At 47.6% G+C, this 11,098-nt stretch overlaps 1 protein-coding gene across 9 annotated transcripts; it reads left to right on the top strand.

The window, feature by feature from the left end:
- The first annotated feature begins 21 nt into the window (after positions 1 to 21).
- DEDD (death effector domain containing) lies at positions 22 to 10,793 on the top strand. Of its 9 annotated transcripts, none has more exons than XM_067728403.1 (7): positions 28 to 481; positions 2,193 to 2,225; positions 4,372 to 4,475; positions 8,529 to 8,917; positions 9,121 to 9,228; positions 9,541 to 9,687; positions 10,243 to 10,793. In XM_067728403.1, the coding sequence occupies exons 4-7, from the start codon at positions 8,593 to 8,595 to the stop codon at positions 10,617 to 10,619; spliced, it is 957 nt and encodes a 318-aa protein (XP_067584504.1). In that variant the 5' UTR covers positions 28 to 481; positions 2,193 to 2,225; positions 4,372 to 4,475; positions 8,529 to 8,592; the 3' UTR covers positions 10,620 to 10,793. The 9 variants fall into 9 exon arrangements, with proteins under 9 accessions (XP_067584511.1, XP_067584504.1, XP_067584508.1 ...); XM_067728406.1 differs by lacking the exon at positions 28 to 481 and adding an exon at positions 554 to 641; XM_067728401.1 differs by lacking the exon at positions 4,372 to 4,475 and having other exon boundaries at positions 30 to 481.
- Positions 10,794 to 11,098: the final 305 nt, after the last annotated feature.

Genomic DNA, 11,098 nt, shown 5'->3' with positions numbered 1-11,098 from the left:
TATGCGTCATGGCTGCCAGTCGCAGTCTTTCAATGGATCCTGAAGTCGACACCAGACAGCTCCCACCCCACCAACGTTTCCACACTCAAGAACGCAACCCTCTCTCATGCCTTACTACGGCCCTGAAGCCGTACTGAAGAAAAACTTGCGTTGCCAGCTTGCCCCAAAGCAAGATGGCTGCCAATCTCTATTCTCCGCTACCGAAATGAAGCTATCCACTTCCCGTTTAATGCCGCTGCCAGGCTGCCCTCAACTATCATGGCTACTCCGGCTCATGCCTCACTATGGTCTCGAAGCCGCCACTAACCGGCCAGGTTCCGGGAGGCGCTGTTCAGGATGCAGCCACCCCCGCCCGCCTCTCCCCTCCCCCACGCCCGCGGCGGCGGCGGCGGCGGCTGGAGCCCGGATGCGGCGCCGTGAGACAGGCCCGGGAGAGCGGCGCGGATGGATCCAACATGGCGGCGCCGAGCCTGAGCCGAGAGTGAGGCGGCGGGGCGGCCGGAGTGGGGAGGGGGAGTCGAGCGGGACGGGGCGGGGCCGGGCGGGGCCGCAAAGGGCTTGGGGAAGGAAAGTGGAGGGGGAGGCGGTGGCGACGTCTAGCCTGAGAACCTGAAGAGAGGGAGGTGACGGGACGCTGCAAGGTGGGGGAGGGGAGCGGCCGAGGGGGGCGTGCGGGGGAGGTGGCAACTGTGGGAGAGGGCAGGGTCGAGGCGGAGGAGTGGGGCAGGGGAGGGGCGTAAACAAGGGCCGAGGCTGGGCCAGGCTAGGGGTATTAGAGAGGCCGAGGTGGGGAGTGGGGCTGCGGTCCCGCCGGGCTGAGGGGGTAGGAACGGGAACGAGGGGCCGAGGGTGTGAAGGGGAAGGGGGCTTGTGGCATGTGGTTGGAAGAAGGACTGGACTCTTGTAAGGGGTGTTGTGGAGAGGTGGGAAAAGGTGAAGATTGGATTTGAGACGTTTGGGGGGAGGTTCTGAAAGTGTTAAATTGGAGGTGGGAGGGGGAAGGGCCTAGGGGAGAATTTGGGTGGAAAAGGAGAGGACGGAGGTTTGGGGAATGGAGAGCGTGTCGGTGTGACGAGGTAATGGAGAAAGTGAGAGACTAGGAAGAAAGTTTGGGAGGAAGGGGAATGGGATGGGAGATAGGACAGTGTAGCTGCACGAGTGATAGAGGTTCAGGGGTTTCCTTTTCCCCTGTAGAAAGGAAGAGAGAGCAGAGTTAATCAGCATCAGTTACAGCCAATTCTAATTGCCAGGCCTTTAGCTTTTACTAGGGTGGGAAGGGCAGAAGGGAATGGTCATGTGGATTTGGAGAATTGGGGTTGGATGAGGGTTCAACTGGATTTCCAGAAGCTGCCTAGCTTACTGCTCCCTTGTTTTTCCTGGTTACAAAAAGAAGAGAAAATGGGGAGCCTGGTATCGCTGGAGTGTGGAAGGAGTAAAGGACTTTTCTAGTTTTAAACAATTAGCAATGCCAGAATGGGGAAACAGCCATGCTATGTTGGAACGCTGTTTGCAGGGAACAGAAAACACAGGGTGGTGTCTAGGCAGCCATGCTAATTAAATGAGTGCTTTCGTTTCCAGACCCTTCTTTTGCTGTTTAAGTGCTAGGAGCGGGGGTCAGTATTCATACATAAAAAATGTTCCCTGGTGAAATGTAGATGTTTGACTGGATGCTGCCTCAGTGGATATTTTGTTCTCACAGTGTGTGAGAATTTGGAGGATAGTTCTGGTCTCATAAGTGAAGTAACGGAAAGAAAGTGCCTTCTTTGGCTGTAACCACTTTCCTCCTAGTTCATCTAAAGATGAAAGTCAATGTTAATACTGTAACAAAGTAGGTGGGCCTCATAAGGAATTGAGGAGTCAGGTGAGGTGTCAGAGGATAATTGGTTTTCCCACAAGTTGTTGAATTTGGGACCTTTCTTGCCCTAAGCCACTGAGACTGGAAATTCTTGGAGTTGGTTTTGTGTTGTGAATTGGGTAATAGAAGGTTAGGGAAGCCTGGGGACTTTGATGGAAGTGAGTTCTCTCATTTAGCTTGGAGTGGATCATTTCAATTGAAATGGCTTTAGGCTTGTCTGTATATTTTTGCAGCTGAGATTGACTACCTCTTTGAGGTTTCAAAATAAAGCTTGAAAATTGACACTTCCCCCTCTTATTTGTCTTTGCTTTGCTGCTGGCTTTGAACCTTGTGCTAGGAAGAGACCTGGGAAATTAAGTTTCTTGCAGAGGTAAGTCTGGAACTTTTTATTGTTTTCAAACAATGGAAGGGAGTGGAAATGGCATGAAATGGAAATGGCATATTGGGAGTTGAGCTCAGTAATGGGGTAGCTGACAGGGAAAATGGGTTTTCAGTGGGTAAGATCTGTTGCAGTCGTTGTCCCTTTGGGTCACCGGAGATTGGTAGGAGGGAAGGGAGAACAGAAATTAGGTGTCTTAGGGCAAGACTCCAGCCTTGTTTTGTTATTATCTAGCCTTCGTGGTCAGCTCTGAGAGAAACATTTTTAAACATATGGAACTTTGTACTCTAGTACAGTGTCTACTAAATGTTGGCCTTGGAGGGTTGCGGAGGCACCTGCCCTGGGAAGGCTTTTCCTCTAGCTTACTCTTTATCCTAGTTGTTCTGGAATCTTCATTTTGAAAACACAGTTTGTAATTCTGACTTCCAGATATTTGGTTACATTTTCTTGGTCCTACCAGCAAGAAAGCTCTTTATGTAGTCGTCTTAGTCATCTTTAAGGTTTTCCATGTCCTTTACATTTCAAGTTTCAAGACATCACTCTTTTTTAGATTTTCCACATGACTTTCCCTCTCACAGGGCTTCTGAGAGAGTCAAATACCTCTAGTTCTTTTGGGATGAAACTAGACTGTTGTTTTCATTTCGAGACATCACTCTTTTTATTTCTTCCACGTGACTTCTAAGGGCTTCTGAGAGAATCAAGTACCTCAAAAAATACAGATCTCATCCCTGGTTGGGATGAGACTAGACTTTGCATGGAAGTAGAAATCTAATAGATAACGATTAGTCAAGAGGAAGTCCTGTAGATACATATAGATTGTTTGTTGGCCCTTGGCTGGCTTGGACCTCCTCCCAAAAGAAAGCGAACAACAAAAAACCCTGCAGCTCCAGGAAATGCAGCAATTCATCAGAATAAAGAATGAGTCTTGGGAACCTATTAAGGGTGATCCATACGTTAGGCTCTCAAATAGACCCAAATCAGCCAGCAGGATCAGGACTGTTGTTTACTGGAGTGTTTGTCTCTTGGTATCTGGCGATGTTTCAGGCACCAAGATTCTGAAGTTCTTTCTAATCTTCATTTTTAGAGGGGGTATATTCTCCTCACTGCCCTGATACTTTTCATCTAGGATCTCTGTATAATTTAAGCTGAGTTCCTTCGATTCACTGCCACAGAAAGCTGAGTATATTTTGGTTTAAGGGGAAGTTGGCCACGTTCTTTTAGTGCTGAAGTTAGATAGATTCTTGGAACCCCCATCTGGATTGCTGAGTGAGTGAACTCACCATCCTAGATGATAATTAAGTGGGGAGGGCTGCCTATTAGTCTGCATGCCAGCCTCCTGACATTTCTCCCAAGGACAAGCATGGCCTTGGGAAACTTCTGCCTCTTTTTGCTTCATTGCATAAGCAGTATAAGTCTGATCAGCAGCCTAACAAGGAAGGGTCTGCTTTTGGTCTAGTTTTGGGACTTTAAAGATGGCTGCAAGGTTTAAGTGCAGGATCCTTTCTGTCTGTCTTGCAGAGGATGGCATTTCTCTGATCTGCACAGAAATTTAGATTGAACTAGGTCAAATTAGACCTCCTGGGATGGGGCGGAAGGGAGTGTAGTCCTGTCACCTGCTGTTCACCTAAATGGCAACAGCAGGTGATAGAGAAGCCAAGGTTGGAGTGGGATGGAACTCCTTAGTTAAGTTAAATGAGTCTTTGTCTGACTGGCTTTTCTTCTGGAATATTGTTTGATGGGTTTGGGTTGGAGGGACCAAATCACTTCCTTTTCCAGATATAGGATGGAAGCGACATGCTGTCTCTCCTTTTGACCCTCCATCTAGAATAGGCTTTCTCATCTTTAGCATTATTGACATTTTGGACCAGATAATTCTTTGTTGTAAGAGGCCGTCCTGTGCATTATAGGATGTTTAGCATCATCCATCGCATTTACTCACTGCACGCCAGTAGCACCCTCCCTTACCACCCTCCCAGTCATGACAATCTAAAATGACTCCAGACATTGCTGAATTCCCCTGGAGGGCAAAATCGCTCCTGGTTGAGAACCACTGACCTAGAAGCTCTGATAATTCCTGTCACTTTGATCCAGCCTAGGATCTACGACTTAAAGGTGGCTGTTTTTTCCTCAAATCTAGGGAGTTAACCCTCAGGATTGAGACCTATTGTAGAATTGCATCCATTGATACACAATTAGGACCACAGTGCTTCCCTGTATTCTGCTTCATTTTCCAGTGACCAGGTATGTGGGGACAATATTTCCTAATTTCCTGGGGTTTATAGTCAGGACACTTTGAATTAGGGAGCTCTGAAGCAGCCTGCTCTTCTGATTGGTTGAATGTGAAACCTGCCCATCTGTTTTTTATGGGATCCACATAATGAACAGCTGGCCAAGGGGAACAGGTGGGATAGGGAACAAGGAGAAGTTGTAGGGGCTCTAAGGAGACTCAGTTTTCTCATGTTACCTGCTATGAGCAAGAAGTTGTTTTCCTTCAGTCCCCTCTATTTGTAGCCAGTGACTGCAGCAGGTGAAACGAGAGGAAGAGACGAGGAAAACCAGTCAATTGTTGAATCGCTATTTTCCCTGTTGTTTCCCATGCTTTGGGTGGGACATCTGGGCTCTCATAACTAGATATGGGCTATATTTCCTGTCCATCTATCTGAACCCATGGTATGGGGCTAGGTGATTACAGGGTGGCCCTCCCTTTTTCTTTTCTTATTTGTTTATTTATTTATTTTTGGCTGTGTTGGGTCTTCATTGCTGCGCATGGGCTTTCTTTAGTTGCGTCAGGCGGGGGCTGCTCGTTGTGGCAGTGTGCGGGCTTCTCACTGCAGCGGCTTCTCTTGTTGGGGAGCATGGGCTCTAGGCATGTGGGCTCAGTAGTTGTGGCTCGCGGGCTCTAGAGCGCAGGCTCAGTAGTTGAGGCGCACAGGCTTAGATGCTCCGCAGCATGTGGGATCTTCCCGGACCAGGGCTCGAACCCATGTCTCCTGCATTGGCAGGCGGATTCTTAACCACTGTGCCACCAGGGAAGCCCTCCCCTTTTCTTAAGGGTATGAGTCTCTCTGCTTTCGTTTCAGGATTAAAAGAGAGAACCAGGTCCTACTTGCTCTTCAATTTTTCTGAGTCCCCAACAGCTTGACTTTTCTGAAGTAGTTTATAATTTTACTCTCTTTCTAACCTAGCCTCAGTTTCTTGGAGTATAAAATGGACAGAACGGCCTGTCTCGCTGTTGAGTAGGATGCTATGGTATGGGTAGTTTTGCAGTGTGGGGGAGGCTATAGCCAGTTAGAGTATATGCATGATACCTGAGTTGCATGTACTTTTAATTGGGTCCTCTCTCTCTTGGATTTTTGTTGAGTTTTTTTCTTAATTGGTGTCGCTTGTGGTAATCTCTTGGAGATTCATTTCAGTTCAACAACAGGTTACTCCTACTATATGCCAGCCTCCATCTATTGCTAGGCACTAGACACATAAAGATGAAAATGACCTAGGCCCTCTACATGAGTTGCTTAAGATCTAATAGGATAATAAATACACAAATGATTTTAGTACACTTCGATAAATGGTTTAAGGGAAATATGTACAGTGTTCCATAGGAGCACAGAAAAGGACTACTTATACCAGCATGGGGGTGTAGAGAATGAATTTGAAGATGGCATCTGAGCTGATTCTTAAAGGATGAGTAGGAGTTAACCGTCTGAAAAAGGGTGGTAATGGGGGGTGTGGAAGAGAAGGGAGAGGGGCATTCAGGCAAGGAGAATAGTCTGAAGAAAGTTACAGAGAAATGAATTGTATGACGTATATGAACTATAAACAAACGGATAATGTTAGAGAATAAAAAGTGAGTTACGAGGTTGGCAAAGTAGGCAAGGCCTGATCTTGGAAGGTTTGGTGTGTTGGGTAAGGAGTTTGGAGTGTTCTTACTGGTAAGGAGGGGACTGTAGCGAGGTCTTAAGCCGAAAAGTGATGTGGTCAGTTGTGCGTTTTAGATAATTCAGCTGGACGTGGGGGATTGATGTAGGCAGGTTAGGGTTGGTGGCTGCAACAGCCTTAGAGTGGCTGTTGCAGTAATCCAGGTGAGAGATTGCTGGGGCCTGAACCAGCATGGTAGAGGTGGAAGGGTGAGGCAGATTTAAGAAGTAGAAAGTAGCATCAACAGGAATTTATAATTGATTGGGTGATTGGAGGCTGTGGTCAGATGGTGGAGCAGTATTGGGTGGTACTCTCTGCCAGGGCAGTAAATAGTAGTGGCTAGAGAGGAGGTGAAAGTTGTTGGACTTGAGGATTGGTTATTGGCTGGGTCACTGATATTACCCAGGATGATGGAGGAACTTTGTGAATTAAATGCCAAAATATATAATAAATGTAGGACTGTGATTGGTCATTGACAGGGGATTGGTAAATGACAACCATGAGGAAAGGTTAGAAGGTGACATATCCAAACGGTGTGTGAACATCAGGCGAGTACAGGTGGCATAGGAGATTTACAACAATGCTCAACCTAGGAGCTTAGTGATGTTTATTGTTTTAAATCCATGAGTTTTGGTGGATATTTAATTAACTTTCTTAGCATTTATTCTCCTGGACTTGGTTTGATTGTTGGAAAAATGAGGTTAGGTTTGTGGAGGGATGAGTCTGGCTGCAGAGGCTAGGATGCTTATCTCTTTGAAATCTCTTAACCATTTAGATAAGTTTTACAGTGATTTCACATGCATCTTCTCATTGGATTCTTAACTCGAGGAGTAATTTCTTTCATCCCTGTTTTGTAGACGGGGACAGTGAGACTTTGAAATTAAGTGACTTAAGGTCACACAGCTACACAGTTTGTTAATGACATAGGCAGAATTTTTTTTTTTTAAGTCCCATTTTTCTTTTTTCTCTTTAGTTATTTATGGCTGCGCTGGGTCTTCGTTGCTGCACATGGTCTTTTTCTCTAGTTGCGGCGAGCAGGGGCTACTGTTGTGGTGCGCAGACTTCATTTTGGTGGCTTCTCTTGTTATGGAACACGGGCTCTAGATGTGTGGGCTTCAGTAGTTGGAGCTCACAGGCTTAGTTGCTCCATGGCATGTGGGATCTTCCTGGACCAGGGATCGAACCCGTTTCCCTTGCATTGGCAGGCGGATTCTTAACCACTGTGCCACCAGGGAAGTCCTGAAATAGGCAGAATTAAAACTAGTTCTAGGGCTTCCCTGGTAGTGCAGCAGTTGAAAGTCTGCCTGCCAGTGCAGGGGACACAGGTTCAAGCCCTGGTCTGGGAAGATCCCACATGCCGCGGAGCAGCTAGGCCCGTGAGCCACAATTACTGAGCCTGCGCGACTGGAGCCTGTGCTCCGTAATGGGAGAGGCCGCGATAGTGAGAGGCCTGCGCACCGTGATGAAGAGTGGCCCCTGCTTGCCGCAACTAGAGAAAGCCCTTGCACAGAAACGAAGACCCAACACAGCCTTAAATAAATAAAATAAAATAAATAAATAAATAAAAAACACTAGTACTAACCCTAAAGGCTTTCAGTTTCCCTGTTGTCGGCCCCTAAGTTCATCTGATGCAGCTTCTATATTAGAATTTAGAGTGAATTCTCTACTTCTCCTCATTTCACCTACATTTAAGGGATGAATTGATTGGGGGTGCTGGCAGGGAGAGCACAAGGGACCAAAAGCAGTATTTTGGAGGCCAGAGGAACAATTGGGGTAATATTTAATAGAAAATTCTGCTGAATATGTAGCGCTAAAATTGCAGTTAACAAGTCTTACTTAGCAGAAGTTACTATCTATCTCCAGTAAGATCTGGACTTAGGGCAGCATCTGTTGGATATACAGAGCTCTAGGCTGTATTCTTTTTTTTTTTTTTTTTTTGCTGTACGCAGGCCTCTCACCGCTGCGGCCTCTCCCGTTGTGGAGCACAGGCTCCGGACGCGCAGGCTCAGCGGCCATGGCTCACGGGCCCAGCCGCTCCGCGGGCACGAACCCGCGTCCCCTGCATCGGCAGGCGGACTTGCAACTACTGCGCCACCAGGGAAGCCCTAGGCTGTATTTTTTAATAAGTACTTTGTAGGGACTTCCCTGGCAGTCCAGCAGTTAAGACTCCGTGCTTCCAATGCAAGGGTCGGGGAACTAAGATCCCACATGCCGTGTGGTGCAGTCAAAAAAATAAATAAATAAATACTTTGTAAAAGTTAGTAAATGCTTATTAAGCACTACACTGTGCCAGGCATTGTGTTGGGCTCTGGGAATATAGGAATGGATGACTAATTCCTGACATTGAGTGGTTCACAGGTTCTTTCCTTTTCCTTATAGTATAGTGGGGATTGCAGCTGCTGAGCAGGGATTCTGGAAAGCATTGTGCACCTGAGCCCCCAGCATGGCGGGCCTAAAGCGGAGGGCAAGCCAGGTGTGGCCCGAAGAGCATGGTGAGCAAGAGCATGGGCTGTATAGCCTGCATCGCATGTTTGACATCGTGGGCACCCACCTGACACACAGAGACGTACGAGTTCTTTCCTTCCTCTTTGTTGATGTCATTGATGACCACGAGCGTGGCCTCATCCGAAATGGACGTGACTTCTTATTGGCGCTGGAGCGCCAGGGCCGCTGTGATGAGAGTAACTTTCGCCAGGTGCTGCAACTGCTGCGCATCATCACTCGCCATGACCTGCTGCCCTACGTCACCCTCAAGAGGAGACGGGCTGGTGAGGGTGCATTGGGGGCTGGGGACACTGGAATCAGGGAAGAGCTGTGGGCGGCCCTGTGTGAGCACCATGGGAGTCCAAGCAGAAGGAGGCATTGACGCTGGGGAGTACTGAGGAGAATAAGTTATGAGGCCCATTGGAGGGTTGGACTAGGAGAAGGGAAGGGTGTATCTTTTCCTGAGTGAACCCCTCTCCCCCTACAGTGTGCCCTGATCTTGTAGACAAATATCTGGAAGAGACATCAATTCGCTATGTGACACCCAGAGCCCTCAGCGATCCAGAACCGAGGCCTCCCCACCCCCCTAAAACAGGTGAGACAATATTAACTCCCCCTAATTTCCATAATCAAGAAAGAGGATACTGGACCCATCTTTTCCCAGTTTTGCCAGCCTAAATGAAAGGACAGTGTCCCCCCCCCACCCATATCTGGCCCCCAAAAAATCAGATGAGGTGTTAATGCTTCATCTGGGTCCTGTAATTGTTCCCACATTGTGTCCACCTTTCAGGTCACATCATTGATACTGTTTTTAGTGCTAAGTCTAAATGATCCTTCCTCATTCCAAGTGAACTGTTTGAATTTCTGCTTTTACCCTACTATGTCTCCCTTTTTACCCTCTGGTCAGTGCCTCCCCACTATCCTGTGGTGTGCTGCCCCACTTCGGGCCCTCAGATGTGTAGCAAGCGGCCAGCTCGAGGGAGAGCCACACTTGGGAGCCAGCGAAAACGCCGGAAGTCAGTGACACCAGATCCCAAGGAAAAGCAGACATGCGGTGAGGAAGTTCAAGGGTTCTAGAGGTAGAGTAGACTTGAAGGGAAATACAAAGAACTGCTGGAATACTGGGCAGTTATTCTATTCAGTGTAAGGCTCAGTTTGATTGCTGTTGCAAAGTGAGATTGAATGGTATAGTCTCTGGGAGGAGAACTCCTCTACCTTTGTGGCAGAGTACATTTCAACTCTTTCTAGGTAATACTAGATGAAAGGGATGCTGTTATGACATCCTTATTGTAGGATGACCCAAGTCATGATAGAGTATTAAAGTGAAATTCTGTGTCTGTTAATTAGGAAAATATCTCCTAGAATCAAGGTGCTACTTGTGAGTGATGGAAGTAATCTGACCTGGGCATGGCCCATTTAAGGGAACCTCTTGAGTTCAGGCAAGGATTTCAGAGGTACACAGACAAGAACTAGTCCTGGGAAGAGGTAGAGAAGCTGTCAGGTGATGTTCCCAACTTTGCTACTCTGCTGTTCTGTTCTATTGCTGTTCAAGCCTTTCAGACTTGGCTGTAAACTGCAACCTCTTCTGCATATCTTCTTTTCCCCACAGACATCAGACTGCGGGTTCGGGCTGAATACTGCCAGCATGAGACTGCTCTGCAGGGCAACGTCTTCTCTAACAAGCAGGACCCACTTGAGCGCCAGTTTGAGCGCTTTAACCAGGCCAACACCATCCTCAAGTCCCGGGACCTGGGTTCCATCATCTGTGACATCAAGTTCTCTGAGCTCACCTACCTCGATGCATTCTGGCGCGACTATATCAATGGCTCATTACTAGAGGCACTTAAAGGTGTCTTCATCACAGACTCCCTCAAGCAGGCTGTGGGCCACGAGGCCATCAAGCTGCTGGTGAATGTGGACGAGGAGGACTATGAGCTGGGCCGACAGAAACTCCTGAGGAACTTGATGCTGCAAGCATTGCCCTGACCTTTTTCCCCTTCTCACTTCTCGGGGGACTTCTTACCACCCACCTCTGGAGCTTACATACCGTTCTGGGGTTTGTCCTCTACCCTTCCAACCAATCACACCCCTGCCTTTTTTTTTTTTTTAAAGGAAAAGACAAATGAAAAATGGAAGTGGTGTTCCCCACCCCTCCCTGCACCCATGTGCCTGGGCTTCCCTTTGTTTCCCTTTTCCACCTACACCCCTCATGTGTGTCTCTACAGCCACCTTGCCATTGAGCCATAAGACAAATGTATAGGGAGAAGCAAAGTCTATAGAACATAGTCTTTGTAAGGGATTGAAGTGATCACTGCTTTTGGGTGCACTGAGGGGTTATCAGTACTTCTGGCTTTATGAGGGCTCTTAAATTTTGTCTGAGAAACCAAAGGGCTGTCAGTAGGGAGCTGTGTGTGTGGAAGGTGGGACTCTGAAGTGTATTTTGGAAATTAATCACCACCCTCTCC

This window comes from Pseudorca crassidens, chromosome 2 (genome assembly GCF_039906515.1).
Source record: "Pseudorca crassidens isolate mPseCra1 chromosome 2, mPseCra1.hap1, whole genome shotgun sequence".
Lineage (NCBI taxonomy): Eukaryota > Metazoa > Chordata > Mammalia > Artiodactyla > Delphinidae > Pseudorca > Pseudorca crassidens.
This window is presented reverse-complemented; position numbering and strand designations above follow the sequence as displayed.